This window comes from Rhinoraja longicauda, chromosome 11 (assembly GCF_053455715.1).
Source record: "Rhinoraja longicauda isolate Sanriku21f chromosome 11, sRhiLon1.1, whole genome shotgun sequence".
NCBI classification, from domain to species: domain Eukaryota; kingdom Metazoa; phylum Chordata; class Chondrichthyes; order Rajiformes; family Arhynchobatidae; genus Rhinoraja; species Rhinoraja longicauda.
The window spans coordinates 5,007,872-5,024,962 of NC_135963.1; the positions used below are offsets into that span (position 1 = coordinate 5,007,872).

The 17,091-nt window shown below is 48.7% G+C and overlaps 1 protein-coding gene across 1 annotated transcript in view; it reads left to right on the forward strand.

Annotated features, from left to right (window-relative positions):
* Positions 1-17,091, forward strand: part of adgrl4 (adhesion G protein-coupled receptor L4) — an 83,134-nt gene that overhangs the window by 17,468 nt on the left and 48,575 nt on the right. Inside the window, exons 3-5 of the mRNA XM_078408144.1 lie at positions 8,527-8,679; positions 13,815-13,885; positions 15,721-15,900. Of these exons, the coding sequence (XP_078264270.1) occupies positions 8,527-8,679; positions 13,815-13,885; positions 15,721-15,900 (404 nt within the window). The remainder of the gene's footprint in view (positions 1-8,526; positions 8,680-13,814; positions 13,886-15,720; positions 15,901-17,091) is intronic.

Below are 17,091 nucleotides of genomic sequence, written 5' to 3' on the forward strand. Positions count from 1 at the left end.
AACCCCTTAATAATCTTATACGTTTCGATAAGATCTCCTCTCATCCTTCTAAATTCCAGTGTATACAAGCCTAGTCGCTCCAGTCTTTCAACATACGATAGTCCCGCCATTCCGGGAATTAACCTAGTAAACCTACGCTGCACGCCCTCAATAGCAAGAATATCTATTCCTTTTCTCCGGAGATGCTGCCTGCCCCGCTGAGTTACTCCAGCATTTTGCGCCTGTCTCCGGTGTAAACCAGCATCTGCAGTTCCTTCCGACACAAATGTTTTAGGGTGGTTTGATCTAGGTCTAAATTGCTAGTTTTTGGTAAATAATGCTTCAATGGAACACAGTGAAGGATAACCATCAGGGAGAAACATCAGGTGTGGTCTACATTCCTAACGCCCTCAGTCTAAAGTTGTGTCCATCAGCACGTCACTGAGATATTTATTCAAGGGATATTATGTGTGGATCAAAGCATCAAAGTCCTGTTTACTTGATGGTTTGCCGTTGATAACATTGATGTGGAGAGGATGTTTCCACTAGTGGGAGAGTCCAGGACCAGAGGTCACAGCCTCAGAATTAAAGGATGTTCCGTTAGGAAGGAAATGAGGAGGAATTTCTTTCGTCAGAGGGTGGTGAATCTGTGGAATTTGTTGCCACAGAGGGCTGTGGAGGCCAAGTCAGTGGATATCTTTAATGCAGTGATAGATGGAATCATGATTAATACGGGTGTCAGGGGTTATGGGGAGAAGGCAGGAGAATGGAGTTAGGATGGAGAGATAGATCAGCCATGATTGAATGGCCGAGTAAGACTTGATGGGCCAATTTGCCTTATTCTACTCCGATCACTTAAGACCTTACCGAAACATATCGGGGATCTTATCAAAAAACATATAAGATTATTAAGGGGTTGGACACGTTAGATGCAGGAAACATGTTCCCAATGTTGGGGGAGTCCAGAACCAGGGGCCACACAGTTTAAGAATAAGGGGTAGGCCATTTAGAACAGAGATGAGGAAAAACTTTTTCAGTCAGAGAGTTGTAAATCTGTGGAATTCTCTGCCTCAGAAGGCAGTGGAGGCCAATTCTCTGAACGCATTCAAGAGAGAGCTAGATAGAGCTCTTAAGGATAGCGGAGTCAGGGGGTATGGGGAGAAGGCAGGAACGGGGTACTGATTGAGAATGATCAGCCATGACTACATTGAATGGTGGTGCTGGCTCGAAGGGCCGAATGGCCTCCTCCTGCACCTATTGTCTATTGTCATCCCGGCCAACTCCCTCTTCTCCCCTCTCCCATCGGACAAGAGGGACAGGTGTGAAAACACACACCTCCAGATTCAGGGACAGTTTCTTCACAGCTGTAATCAGGCAAATGAACCATCCTCGCACCTGTAGTCAGGTTCAAACCCGGGTCTCTGGAGCTGTAAGGCAGCAACTCCACCGCTGCGCCACCGTGCCGCCCTATCTTGTGAAAATCTATCATTTTCTAACCTGACATCAGCTTGGAGATGAAGGCTTCCCGCAAATGTTGCTTTTGTTGCTCTGATTCCGAGGAGCTTCATGAGGCAACAAATAAGTTCGTAAGGTCTTAAGTGACACTGGTCCTTGATTATGCTGCTGGCCTTGCCGAGGCAGCGTGAGGTGTAGACGGGCGTTCACGGTGGCGCAGCGGTAGGGTTGCTGCCTTACAGCGAACGCAGCGGTGGTGATCCGGGTTCGATCCCGACTACGGGTGCTGTTTGTATGGTGTTTGTACGTTCTCCCCGTGACCCGCGTGGGTTTTCTCCGAGATCTTCGGTTTCCTCCCACACTCCAAAGACGTGCAGGTTTGTAGGTTAATTGACTTGGTAAATGTACAATTGTCCCTAGTGGGTGTAGGATAGTGCTAATGTGCGGGATTCGCTGGTCGGCGCGGACCCGTTGGGCCGAAGGGCCTGTTTCGGCGCTGTATCTCTAAACTAAACTAAACTAGATGGAGTCGATGGAAGGGAGGTACCCGAAAGGTCACCTGTTTTCCTTTTCTCCAGAGACGCTGCCTGACCCGCTGAGTTACTCCAGCATTTCTGTGTCGTACATGTTCCCGAGTCTGGTGGTGCGCGCTTTCGAGCTTCCGGAACCTTCTGCTGGGCGGGAGCGGGGAGAGAACGGAATGACCGGGGTGGGACAAGGAAAGAGTGTCAGAGAAAAACAATTTAGTTGCGGGGAGAAGTCACAGGACATCCACATCGTGTGCACAGATACATCCTGCCTGCGTTTGCCCGATGTGTACTTTGGCTGGGGCCACTTGCTAAACATCTCCCCGCCTTTCAAGTTTCACTTCCTTTCCTCCGCTTCTTCAACACAACACCATCTGTTAACCACTGATCATGGATACACACATCACGCATCTGTAGGAAGCAACTGCAAATGCTGGTTCACACCGAAGATCAACACAAAAACGTTGGAGTAGTGGAAAGACTGGGCTTGTATTCACTGGAATTTAGAAGGATGAGAGGAGTTTCTTAAGAATAAGGGGTAGGCCATTTAGAACTGAGATGAGGAAGAACCTTTTTCAGTCACAGAGTTGTGAATCTGTGCAATTCTCTGCCTCAGAAGGCAGTGGAGGCCAATTCTCTGAATGCATTCAAGAGAGAGCTAGATAGAGCTCTTAAGGATAGCGGAGTCAGGGGTTATGGGGAGAAGGCAGGAACGGGGTACTGATTGAGAATGATCTGCCATGATCACATTGAATGGCGGTGCTGGCTCGAAGGGCCGAATGGCATCCTCCTGCACCTATTGTCTATTGTCTATTGTCTATTAAATAGAAACATAGAAACATAGAAAATAGGTGCAGGAAGAGGTCATTCGGCCCTTCGAGCCAGCACTGCCATTCATTGTGATCATGGCTGATCGTCCACAATCAGTATCCCCTGTGCCCAACTTCTCCCCATATCCCTTGATTCCACTAGCCCCCAGAGCTCTATCTAACTCTCTCTTAAATCCATCCAGTGATTTGCCTCCACTGCCCTCTATGGCAGAGAATTCCACAAATTCACAACTCTCTATGTGAAAAAGGTCTTTTGCACCTCAGTTTTAAATGGCCTCCCCTTTATTCTAAGACTGTGGCCCCTGGTTCTGGACTCCCCCAATAGAAAATTATAAAATTATAAAAGGACTGGATAAGTTAGATGCAGGAAAAAATGTTCCCAATGTTTGGGGGAAGTCCAGAACCAGGGGCCACTCAGTCTAAGAATAAAGGGGAGAACCATTTAAAACTGAGGTGAGGAAAAACTTTTTCACCCAGAGAGTTGTGAATTTGTGGAATTCTCTGCCACAGAAGGCAGTGGAGGCCAATTCACTGGATGAATTTAAAAGAGAGTTAGACAGAGCTCTAGGGGCTAGCGGAATCAAGGGATATGGGGAGAATTCAGTTTAGTTTAGTTTAGTTTAGATTAGTTTGGTTTAGTTTAGTTTAGTTTAGTTTAGTTTAGTTTGGTTTGCTTCGGTTCGGTTTGCTTCAAATATCTATCGTTTAGTTTATTGTCACCTGTACCGAGGTACAGTGAAAAGCTTTTGTTGCGTGCTAACCAGTCAGCGGAAAGACTATGCATGATTACAATCGAGCCGTTCAAAGTGTATAGATACATTATAAGGGAAGAATGTTTAGTGCAAGGTAAAGACAGTAAAGTCCAATCAAGGATAGTCCGAGGGTCACCAATGAGGCAGATAGTAGTCCAGCACTGCTCTCTGGTTGTGGTAGGATGGTTCAGTTGCCTGATAACAGCTGGGAAGAAACTGTCCCTGAATCTAGAGGTGTGCGTTTTCACCCTTCTACACCTTATGCCTGATGGGAGAGGGGAGAAGAGGGAGTGGCCGGGGTGAGACTGGTCCTTGACTATGCTGCTGGCTTTGCCGAGGCAGCGTGAGGTAAAAATGGAGTCAATCGAAGGGAGCTGATGGGCAACCCTTGATATTGAGCACAGTTGTTGTTTAAGGAACTGCAGTTGATTGTTTTCACTGCCGATAAACACAAAATGATGGAGTAACTCAGCAGGTCAGGCAACATCTCTGGAGAAAAGGAATAGGTGATGTTTGGGGTTCGAGTCTGATGAAGGGCCTTGACCCGAAATGTCACATATATTGTCTAGTTTAGTTTAGTTTCGAGATACAGTGTGAAAACAGGCCTGTCGGCCCATCTATTCCGCCCTAACCAACGATCCAGAACTCTCCTACACACACTAGGGGCAATTTACAATCTTTACCGAAACCATTTAACCTACAAACCTGCACGTCCTTGCAGCGTGGAAGGAAACCGGAGCACCCGGAGAAGACCCACGCTGTCATGGGGAGATCGTACAAACTCCGTACAGACAGCAACCGTAGTCAGGATCAAACCCGGGTCTCTGGCGCTGTAAGGCAGCAACTCTACCGCTGCGCCACCGTGCTGCCCCCAATATTTGGGCTCTGTTGAAAAAAATGGTTTCAGAAAGAGATACATTAGCTGGAATGATTAAGTAGCAGCCAAACCACACCAATGAAAAGAAAATCAAGGTTTTGTATCCAATTTAACATGTTTGATTCAGCCACCTACCATTTAACCATACAATTTTCGATGTACAGTACCTCAATAAGGTTACTTAAAATTCTCAAAGAAAGGTTCTCTGTCACTGTGGACAATCCACCCTGCCCAGAATGTCCTTGAAAGTCTAAACACACACTGGACACAATGAAAGCTTTTCAGCTATTGTGTGTCATAGGTTAAAGTAAATAGCTTTAAAACATATTGGTCCTGGAAGATGTGTTCGCTCATTCAACAAAATGATTCTGTACCAGGACCAAAGAATTCAATGTATCCTTGAGAGTGGGCCTTCAAGCTGAGATTTAATTAATGGGTTTCAAAAGAGCAAAGGACTTGGTAGATGAAAGCAGGTTTTTCTTCTGTTGATGGGGAGTCCAGTACAAGTAGGGTTGCCAACTGTCCCGTATTAGCCGGGACATCCCGTATTTTGGGCTAAATTGGTTTGTCCCGTACGGGACCGCCCTTGTCCTGCATTAGACCTGGGAGGCGCTGTAGGCCCGGACGCTAATGGTCCTGACAGTGTAGGCCCGGACACTGTAGGCCCGGACACTGTAGGCCCGGACACTGTAGGCCCGGACACTGTAGGCCCGGATGCTGTAGGACCAGACGCTGTAGGTGCGGACAGTGTAGGTCGGAGGTTGGCCAGTGTAGGCCTAACGGTGGTTGCATAGCGACCCGCCTCCAGCCCGGGCGGTCGCCATTGGTGAAGCGGGAGCACGTGTCCACTGGCTGGGTGAGGTCACGTGGGACGCGGGGTGGTGACATCACCTTGTCCCTTATTTGGGAATGAGATAGTTGGCAACCCTAAGTACAAGTGAGACACAACCTTAATGTCCAAACACTGGCACGGTGGCGCAGCTGTAGAGTTGTATACCTCACAGAGCCGGAGACCCGGGTTCGATCCTGACTACGGGCGCTGTCCGTATGGAGTTTGTACGTTCTCCCCGTGACCTGCGTGGATTTTCTCCAAGATCTTCGGTTTCCTCCCACACTCCAAAGACGTGCAGGTTTGTAGGTTAATCGGCTTGGTATACGTATAAAATTGTCCCTAGTGTGTGTAGGATAGTGTTAGTGTGCAGGGATCGCTGGTCGACAAGACTCGGTGGGCCGAAGAGCCTGTTTCCACACTGTATCTCTAAACTAAACTAAACTAAATTAAACAAGGCCATCAAGGGAAGGTTTCAAACAACTGCATGAAGGAGAGTGGAGACATGGAACTCTCTCCCTCAAAAAGTTCCTGTTTTAAATTTAATATTTCTAGGAATTTAAATTTAATAAAGGAGATAATCGGGGCAATTATTTTTCACACAGAGGGTGCTGGGTAAGAAGGTATGGTGGTGTTGCTGCCTCACGGCGCCAGAGACCGGGTTCGATCCTGGCTACGGGCGCTGTCTGTACGGAGTTTGTACGTTCTCCCCGTGACCTGCGTGGGTTTTCTCCGGGAGCTCCGGTTTCCTCCCACACTCCAAAGACGTGCAGGGCTTTAGGTTGATTGGCTTTCCATAAAGTGTAAATTGTCCCTAGTGTGCAGGATAGTGCTAATGAACGGGGGGGGGGGGGGGGGGGGGGGAGGGGGGAGGGGGGGGAGGGGGAGGGGGGGAGGGGGGGGAGGGGGGGGGAGGGGGGAGGGGGGGAGGGGATCGCTGGTCGGCGCGGAATCAGTAGGCCGCAGGGCCTGTTTCCATGCTGTATCTCTAAAAGTCTAAACTAAAGTCTAAACTAAAGTTTAAAGTAAAGAGTACCTGGAATGCGCTGCCAGGGGTGGTGGTTGAGGCAGGTGCGATAGTGTCGTGTACGTGATATTTTGGAAAGGCACATGGATGTGCATTGAATGGATGGATACGGATCATAGGCAGAAGCTCATGCAGCCTCGGCAAGACCTGCAGCAAAATCACAGTGTGGTCTCACCCCGGTCACTCCCTCTTCCCCCACCTCCCCCCCTCTCCCTTCAGGCAAGAGGTATAGAAGTGTGAAAACGCACACCTCCAGATTCACAGACAGTTTCTTGCACGGCTGTTATCAGGCAACTGAACCATCCTCTCACTAGCTTGAGAGAGGTCCTGACCTCCCATCTACCTCATTGGAAACCTTTGAATTATCTTTAATCTTGCACTAAGCCATGAAACCCTTTATCCTGTATCTGTACACTGAGGACCGCCTGATTGTAATCACGTATCGTTTCTTTCGCTGATTGGATAGCGCGCAACAATAAAAACCTTTCACTTGACCATGGTACATGTGGCAATAAACAATCTAAACTGGATTAGACGCAAAAAGCTGGAGTAACTCAGCGGGACAGGCAGCATCTCTGGAGAGAAGGAACGGGTGACGATTCGGGTCGAGACCCTTCTTCAGGCTGAAATCAGAGTGAGAATGAGATCCTATAAAAAGTTTCGTTTAGTTTATCGTCAGGTGTACCGAGGTACAGTGAAAGCATCTGTTGTGTGCTAACGGGAGAACCTTTTTTTCAATCTCTTACCTTGCCGGAGATGCGATTGTTATACGGGTCGTATCTCCGGTCGCTCTGCGGCCTAACATTGTGTAGCTGGCGACCTTGTCCGGGAATGACTTTGAGCCCCACCGCGGGCCATGGACTTACCAACCCTTGCCTGGGATCGACACTCCAACCGCGGCCTGCGGACTTTAACATCGAGGAGCTGGCAGTCTCGGGTCGAGACCGACGTCGGGAAACTCCAAGCCGCACGACGTTCGACTAGCCCCGACCCGGGGTAGATCGCCCGGCCCGGGGGAGCTGAGATTCCCCCCCCCCCCCCGATGCAGCAGCTTGATCGCCCCGACGAGGAAGGCCCGCCGCCGGCTACGGGAGTCAAGATCGTCCCTTCAACTGAAGGTTCGAGGCCCCCGACCGCTGGAGGACAAAGAAGGGAAGAGATTTAACTTTGTTCCGCCTTCCATCACAGTGAGGAATGTGGAGGAGTCACTGTGGTGGATGTTCATGTTAAAATGTATTTTGTGTGTCCTGTTGCTTTTTATTGTTATGACTGTACGGCAAATGACATTCCTCGTGTGTTGCAAAACAATAAAGTATGATTGTGATTGTGATTGTGATTGCAACCAGTCAGCGGAAAGACTAGTCATGCTTACAATCGAGCCTTCTACAGTGTACCGATACATGATAGAGGGATTAACGTTTAGAGCAAGATAAAGTTACGCCCAATTAAAGATAGTGCGAGGGTCTCCAGCTCAGGACTGTTCTCTAGTCGTTGTTCTCTAGTTAACTCAGATTTGGGGTCTCGACCTCGAAACGTCACCCAGTCCTTCTCTCCAGAGATGCTGCCTGACCCGCTGAGTTACTCCAGCATTTTGTGTCTATCTTGGGTTTACTTGTACTCGCTGGAATTTAGAAGATCGAGGGGGGATTTTATAAAAACTTACAAAATTCCTAAGGGGTTGGACAGGCTAGATGCAGGAAGATTGTTCCCGATGTTGGGGAAGTCCAGGACAAGGGGTCACAGTTTAAGGATAAGGGGGAAGTCTTTTAGGACCGAGATGAGAAAGTTTTTTTTCACACAGAGAGTGGTGAATCTGTGGAATTCTCTGCCACAGAAGGTAGTTGAGGCCAGTTCATTGGCTATATTTAAGAGGGAGTTAGATGTGGCCCTTGTGGCTAAAGGGATCAGGGGGTATGGAGAGAAGGCAGGTACAGGATACTGAGTTGGATGATCAGCCATGATCATATTGAATGGCAGTGCAGTCTCGAAGGGCCGAATTGCCTACTCCTGCACCTATTTTCTATGTTTTAATGTTTCTATGATCAGCTCCTTGGTCTTGGTGGTATTTAGGGACAGGTTGTTATCGGAGCACCAGCCTCAGCGGTTCTTCCTAAAAAGCTGGGTTAGTGATGGCCTTCGTTGGAAACGTGGTCAGGCAGCAACTCTACCGCTGCGACACAGTGTGTCCTCGTTTAGGTTCCGTCTTCCCGTCTTGCGGAGGGGTAACTCTGCTTTTTCTCTCCGCCACAGATGACGACGAATGCCAGAATGCCACCCTGACCTGCGGGCTGAATGCCACCTGCACCAACACCTTCGGGAGCTACTACTGCACGTGTGTCCGGGGCTACCGGTCCTCGCGCGGGGAGAAGGAGTTCACCCCCAACGACGGCACCACCTGCCACGGTGAGAACAACGCAGGGGCCGCTCTTAGGAGCACGGAACTGCAGACGCTGCTTTGCGCGGACAGGGCAAGTGTGGAGGGATGTGGGCCAAACGCGGGGCCAGTTGGGACTAGTGTAGCTGGGACATGTTGGACGGTTTAGTTTGGTTTAGTTTAGAGATACAGCGCGGAAACAGGCCCTTTCGGTCCACCGGGTCGGCGCCGACCAGCGATCCCCGCACACTAATGTGGAGATGAGTGGCCCAAGCAAACAAATAAGACAGATCTGGCTGTGCGTTCCTCATCTCCACATTAACACTGTCCTACACCTACACCAGGGACAATTTTCACATTTACACCAAGCCAATTAACCAACACACCTGCACGTCTTTGGAGTGCGGGAGGAAACCGAAGATCTCGGAGAAAACCCGCGCAGGTCACGGGGAGAACGTACAAACTCCGTACAGACAGCACCCCGTAGTCGGGATCGAACCCGGGTCTCCGGCGCTGCATTCGCCGTAAGGCAACGACTCTACCGCCGCGCCTCAGGGTGTGGGCAAGTTGGGCCGAAGGGCCTGTTTCCACGCTGTATCACTCTGTGACTCTATGCCTCGGAGACAGTGAGAGTGAAGGGAGCCTTGAAGAGAGCGGTCCCTGGTGAAGACTGGAAGGAGCAGGGAGGGGTAGATGAGACTGGTGGTGCAATCCCATTGCAGCCGGCGAGAATGACAAAGGATCATGTGCCGGATGTGCAAACATTAGTGGGATGGAAGGGGATGAGAGAGAATCCCTGTCGTGTTCATAAGGTCATGTGATAGGAGCAGAATAAGGCCACTCAACCCATCAATGCTCCGCCATTCAATCGTGGCTGATCTATCTCTCCCTCCTAACCCCATTCTTCCTAACTGCCTTCTCCCCATAACCCCTGACACCCGTACTAATCAATCTCCGCCTTAAAAATATCCACTGACTTGGCCTCCACAGCCTTCTGTGGCAATGAATTCCACAGATTCACCACCACCCTCTGACTAAAGAAATTCCTCCTCACCTCCTTCCTAAAGGAACGTCCTTTAATTCTGAGGCTGTGGCCTCTGGTCCTAGACTCTCCCACTGGTGGAAACAATCTCTTCCCACGTCCACTCTACCCAGACCTCTATATCTCTCAGGAATCTCGAAGCTAAACTAGAGTAAAAACGAAATTCTCTGACTGTACATTGGTTCCGTTCCCTGTTTGGCTCACCGGCAGTATCTCTAATGATACAGAAATTATATTCTAGAAATCCGGGTGAATAAGATTGAATCCCACTGTGGTAGTTGGGGAATTAAAAATCAATGAAAATTGAACATTAAATAACCATAAAACCACAGGCAATGCCGTTAAGACTCAGTTGGTTCACCAGCGCTGGATCGGAAATCTATCTCGGATGACTCATAAAAAATATCTTTTAACTAACTACTCAAATGGCCAGCAAATAACTCAGTCATAACAATAGGAGGCACTATAATAAGTATAAAGGTATTAATCGTGATTGAGTTATTCCTAACACAAAATGCTGGAAGGATCGGGTGGCGCAGCGGTAGAGTTGCTGCCTCACAGTGCTTGCAGCGCCAGAGAACAGGGTTCGATCCCGACCAGGGGTTGCTGTCTGTACGGAGTTTGCACGTTCTCCTCCGTGACCTGCTTGGGTTTCTTCCGAGACCTTCTCTTTCCTCCCACGCTCCAAAGACGTGCAGGTCTGCAGGTCAATGAGACAAAGAAGCAAACTCTCCCCAGCGTGTGTGGTATAATGGGAATGTGGCGGGAACGCTGGTCGGCGCAGACTCGATGGGCCGAAGGGCCTGTTTCCACGCTGTATCTCCAAACTAAATGGAGAAGGGTTTCTTATCATATTATATCATATCATATCATATATATACAGCCGGAAACAGGCCTTTTCGGCCCACCAAGTCCGCGCCGCCCAGCGATCCCCGTACATTAACACTATCCTACACCCACTAGGGACAATTTTTACATTTACCCAGCCAATTAACCTACATACCTGTACGTCTTTGGAGTGTGGGAGGAAACCGAAGATCTCGGAGAAAACCCACGCAGGTCACGGGGAGAACGTACAAAAACTCCTTACAGTGCAGCACCCGTAGTCAGGATCGAACCTGAGTCTCCGGCGCTGCATTCGCTGTAAAGCAGCAACTCTACCGCTGCGCTACCGTGCCGCCCGTATCGAAAGGTATAAAATTATAAAAGGACTGGACAAGCTAGATGCGGGAAAAATGTTCCCAATGTTGGGGGAGTCCAGAACCAGGGGCCACACACAGTCTTAGCATAAATGGGAGGCCATTTAAAACTGAGGTGAGAAGAAACTTTTTCACCCAGAGAGTTGTGAATTTGTGGAATTCTCTGCCTCAGAGGGCAGTGGAGGCCAATTCACTGGATGAATTTAAAAGAGAATTAGATAGAGCTCCAGGGGCTAGCAGAATCAAGGGATAGGGGGAGAAGGCAGGCACGGGTTACTGGTTGTGGATGATCAGCCATGATCACAGTGGTTGGCGGTGCTGGCTCGCCAAGGGCCAAATGGCCTCCTCCTGCGCCTATTTTATATGTTTCTATGGTTACACCTCACTTTCCTTCACTAATACTGAGAGTCATTACAGAGCTAGAATGATAGACAGATGATCAGCCATGATCACAATGGTTGGCGGTGCTGTCTCGCCAAGGGCCAAGTGGCCTCCTCCTGCACCTATTTTCGATGTTTCTATGTTTAAAGTAAATTAAAAGGAAGTGTCCATCCATTGAACTGGGGACTGAAGATTGCAGAGTTGAATTCTGAAACAATCATCCTAATGAAACCTGGCATTAGCAACCTTTGCACCGATGTTGTGTCATGTGAACTGTGCCGCAAGTAAATGATGTTCTCTGCTTCAAAGGGGGTAGAGAGCAAGCAAGATAAAACGGAACCTTAAGCTTGCTTGACAGAAAAGAATCTCAATGGCGCAGCGCAAATTTAAAAGGCACATGAATGCTAATTCGCACAACGGGTGGTGGGTGTATGGAACAAGCTGCCAGAGGAGGTCGTTGAGGCTGGGACCATCCCAACGTTTAAGAAACAGTTAGACAGGTAGACGGATAGGGCAGGTTTGGAGGAATATGGACCAAGCCCGGGCAGGTGGGACTAGTGTAGCTGGGACATGTTGGCCGGCGTGAGTAAGTTGGGCCTGTTTCCACGCTGTATCACTCTATGACTCTATATCTAACCTACAACCCCCCACCCCCCTCTTCTCCCGCCTTTTCCCTTTGTCTATTTCTCCCAGCACCCCTCCCGTTCGACCTTGGCTTGACAATGGCCTCGTCTTCCATTTTTATCTCACATATATTTTGTCTTTTCATCTCTGGCCTTTGTCCAACTATTTACCTATCAACCTTCACTCACCTATATCCACCTATCACTCACCAGGCTTTGTCCCACCCTCTCCTCTCTTCCAGCTTCCAGCTGCCCCACCCCATCATAATCGGTTATTTCTTGCACTAAACACTATCTCTTGCACGAAACGTTATTCACGTTATTCCCTTTGTCACGTGTCTGCACACTGTGAATGGCTCGATGGTCATAAGGTCATAAAGAACAGGAGTAGAATTAGGCCATTCGGCCCTTCAAGTCTACACCACCATTCAATCATGGCTGATCTATCTCTCCCTCCTGACCCCATTCTCCTGCCTTCTCCCCATCACCTCTGACATCTGTCTCTGCCTTAAGAATATCAACTGACATTGTCACGACAGCCTTCTGTGCCAAAGAATTCCACAGATTCACCACCTTCTGACCAAAGAAATTTCTCCTCATCTCCTTCCTAAAAGAACGTCCTTTAATTCTGAGTATTGATCTCTAGTCCTAGACTCTCCCACCAGTGGAAACATCCTCTCCACATCCACTCTATCCAAGCCTTTCACTATTCTGTATGTTTCAATCAGGTCCCCTCTTCATTCTTCTAAATTAATCATGTATTGTCTTTCCGCTGACTGGTTAGCACGCAACAAAAGATTTTCACCGTACCTCGGTACACGTGACATTAAATAAATAAAACAAACAAACCTAAACTGAAGAAGGACACCGGCCAGAATCGTTGCCTGTCCGTGTTCTCCAGAGATGCTGCCTGACCCGCTGAGTTACTCCAGCACTCTGTGTCTTTTTTCCTTCTGACCATTGCTTTTTGCGCATTCCATCAAATAGCGTTTCCAGAGATGCTGCCTGACCCGCTGAACTACTCCAGCTTCTTGTGTCTATCTTCAGTGTTCCTTTACTATTGTGTGCAGTTTTGGTCTCCCAATTTGAGGAAGGACATCCTTGCTATTGAGGCAGTGCAGCGTAGGTTCACGAGGTTAATCCCCAGGATGGCGGGGCTGTCATATGAGGAAAGATTGGAAAGACTGGGCTTGTATTCACTGGAATTTAGAAGGATGAGAGGGGATCTTATGGAAACGTATAAAATTATAAAAGGACGGGACAAGCTAGATGCAGGAAAAAATTTCCCAATGTTGGGGGAGTCCAGAACCAGAGGCCACACAGTCTAAGAATAAAGGGGAGGCCATTTAAAACTGAGATGAAAAAAATCTTTTTCACCCAGAGAGTTGTGAATTTGTGAAATTCTCTGCCACAGAGGGCAGTGGAGGCCAATTCACTGGATGAATTTAAAAGAGAGTTAGATAGAGCTCTAGGGGCTAGTGGAATCAAGGGATCTGAGGAGAAGGCAGGCACGGGTTACTGATTGTGGATGATCAGTCATGATCACAATGAATGGTGGTGCTGGATCACAGGGCCAAATGGCCTCCTCCTGCACGTATTTTCTATGTTTCTATGGTTACACCTCACTTTCCTTCACCAATACTGAGAGTCACTACAGAGTTCGAATGATAGACAGAGTGTTGCTCCAATATATTAATTAAGTGGAGACTTTGCAGGGTAAAAGTTGCAAGTGAGTAATAAAAATATATTAGGTTATACGACAGGTAATTTATTTGCTATCAGTTGTCAAGCAGTTGGCACAGGGCCAATGGAATGGCCTTGATGTGGAAGATAAGAGTCGGTTGATTATAAAATTAAACTGTACAAATGTTAGTCGGGTGTGTGAAGTTAATGATGATATCTTCTGCTCTCGTTTACAGAGATCTCGGAGATACCCTGCTACTTAATCAGCAACTGCCTGTCCAAGAGGATTAATGATACTTTGCAGCAGGTAATATTGTTTGTGCAAGGAGACAAGAGATCTAGATAAAGAAACAAAGGGAGGAAAATATTGCTACCGGTTTGGTTTGTTTTTTTTTGGTTTAGATTTAGATTTTAGATTTAGAGATACAGCGCGGAAACAGGCCCTTCGGCCCAACGGGTCCGTGCCGCCCAGTGATCCCCGCACATTAACACTATCCTACACACACTGGGGACAATTTTTACATTTACCCAGTCAATTAACCTACAACCCTGTACGTCTTTGGAGTGGAATTCTGTGGTTTAGATTATTGCCACATGCACCGACCGAGGTACATTGAAAAGCTTCTGCTGCGTGCTAACCAGTCAGCAGAAAGACAGTACATGATCACAATTGTATACAGACACATGATAAGGGAATAATGTTTAGTTCAAGGAAAAGCCAGCAAAATCCGATCAAGGATAGTCCGAGGGTCACCAAGGTCTGTGCACAATAACACAAGCCTACACACACACCAGGGATAATTTACACTTATACCAAGTACACAAACCCAAGCCAATTAACCTACAAACCTGCACGTCTTTGGAGTGTGGGAGGAAACCGAAGATCTCGGAGAAAACCCACGCGGACACGGGTAGAACGTACAAACTCCGTACAGACAGCGCCCGTAGTGGGGATTGAACCCGGGTCTCTGGCGCTGCAAGCGCCATAAGGCAGCAACTCTACTGGGGAGGGGTGGGTGGGGAGGGATGAATGAACCAGTCTGGCAGGTACATCCGGATCTACAGTGTCCGGACCTACAGTGTCCGGGCCTACAGTGTCCGGGCCTACAGCGTCCGGGCCTACAGCGTCCGGGCCTACAGCACCCGGGCCGACACTGTCCAGGCCCACAGCATTCGGGCCTATGCTGTCCGGGCCTACAGTGTCCGGGCCTACAGCGTCCGGGCCTACAGCATCCGGGCCTACAGTGTCTGGGCCTACAGCGCCTCCGCCAGGCCTAATATGGGACAAGGGCGGTCCCGTATGGGACAAACCAATTTAGCCCAATATACGGGATGTCCTGGCTAATATGGGACAGTTGGCAACCCTATACATGGATAGGACAGATTTGGAGGGATATGGGCCAAGCACGGGCCAGGTGGAACTAGTAGAGCTGGGACATGTTGGCCGGTGTGGGCAAATTGGGCCCACGGGCCTGTTTCCACGCTGTATCACTCTGTGACTCTATGCCTCGAAAACATCTCGGAGACAGTGAGAGTGAAAGGAGTCTTGAAGAGAGCGGTCCCTGGTGAAGACTGGAAGGAGCAGGGAGGGGTAGATGAGACTGGTGGTGCAATCTCATTGCAGCCGGCGAGAATGACAAAGGATCATGTGCCGGATGCAAACATTAGTGGGATGGAAGGGGATGAGAGAGAATCCCTGTCATGTTCATAAGGTCATACGTTCTAGGAGCACTTATAGGCCATTCGGCCCATCAAGTCTACTCTGCCATTCAATCAGGGATGATCAATCTCTCCCTCCTAACCCCATTCTCCTGCCTTCCCCCCATAACCCCTGACACCCGTGCTGATCACGAATCAAGAATCTATCTGACTCCGCCTTAAACACATCCATTGACTTGGCCTCCACAGCCTTCTGTGGCAATGAATTCCACAGATTCACCGCCCTCTGACTAAAGAAATTCCACCACATCTCCTTCATAAAAGAAGGTCCTTTAATTCTGAGGCTGTGACCTCTGGTCCTAGACTCTCCCACTCATGGGAACATCCTCTCCACATCCACTCTATCCAAGGCCTTTTAATTTCTCTGTCTCCGTGCTGGTATTTTTTGTTAATGTTATTTTGTGATCTGGTGGCTTTCGACAGCTGAGCAGCTTCAGGGAACCGCAGATGGCCCTGGAGGAGATGGCCAAGAACACCACAGGAGGCCTGACCGCCACCGATCTGCTTCTGTACGTCGAAGTCCTCTCAAAGTCCGCAGCGTCGCTTAGTACAATCAACGAGACTCTACCCAATCCAACCGCCGTTGCCAATGTCACCATCAACGTACGTTACTCCACACGGACAATACTCGGTTAATTCCCGGAATGGCGGGACTATCATATGTTGAAAGACTGGAGCGACTAGGCTTGTATACACTGGAATTTAGAAGGATGAGAGGAGATCTTATCGAGACGTATTAGATTATTAAGGGGTTGGACACGTTAGAGGCAGGAAACATGTTACCAATGTTGAGGGAGTCCAGAACAAGGGGCCACAGTTTAAGAATAAGGGGTAGGCCATTTAGAACTGAGACGAGGAAAAACTTTTTCAGTCAGAGAGTTGTGAATCTGTGGAATTCTCTGCCTCAGAAGGCAGTGGAGGCCAATTCTCTGAGTGCATTAATGAGAGAGCTAGATAGAGCTCTTAAGGATAGCGGAGTCAGGGGGTATGGGGAGAAGGCAGGAACGGGGTACTGATTGAGAATGATCAGCCATGATCACATTGAATGGCGGTGTTGGCTCGAAGGGCCGAATGGCCTCCTCCTGCACCTATTGTCTATTGTCTATTGTCTATTGACCGACGCAAAGTGCTGGAGTAACTCAACGGGTCAGGCAGCGTCTCTGGAGACAAAAGGATGGGTGAAATTTTGGGTCGGGACCCTTCTTCTCTTCCAGCTATCTCATCCCTCCTCCCTTCCCCCCCCCCCCCCCCCCCCCCCACCCCTCCCCCTCCCCTCCCCACATCAATCAGTCTGAACAAGGGTCTCAATCCAAAACATCACCAATTCATGTTCTCGATAGGTAGAAACAAGGAACCGCAGATGCTAGCTTACAACAAAAAGAATGCACAGAGTGCTGGAGTAACAGTTATAATTAGGCACCTGCAGTGAATATTAAAGATCTCTCATTCTTTAGCAAATGAAAAAGAAATTGATGCAAGGATTTTGTACGGTCGCAGTGTACTGAAAGTTCGTTACTGCCACGGCCTTAGTTTTAATGTAGTGAAATATTGTGGCTAAACTGCACACAGCAAGTCTGACGAACAACCTGGTCATGGAAATAGACACACAGTGCTGGAGTAACTCAGCGGGGTCAGGCAACATTTACGGAGAACATGAATAGTTGATGTTTGAGGTGGGACCCTACTCCAGACTGATTGTGGGATGGGGGGGGGAAAGAAATCTGGGAGTGAGGAGGGGCAGGCCAAAGTGTGGCAGGTAATAGGTGGACACAGGTGAGAGGGAGGGGGGGTGTT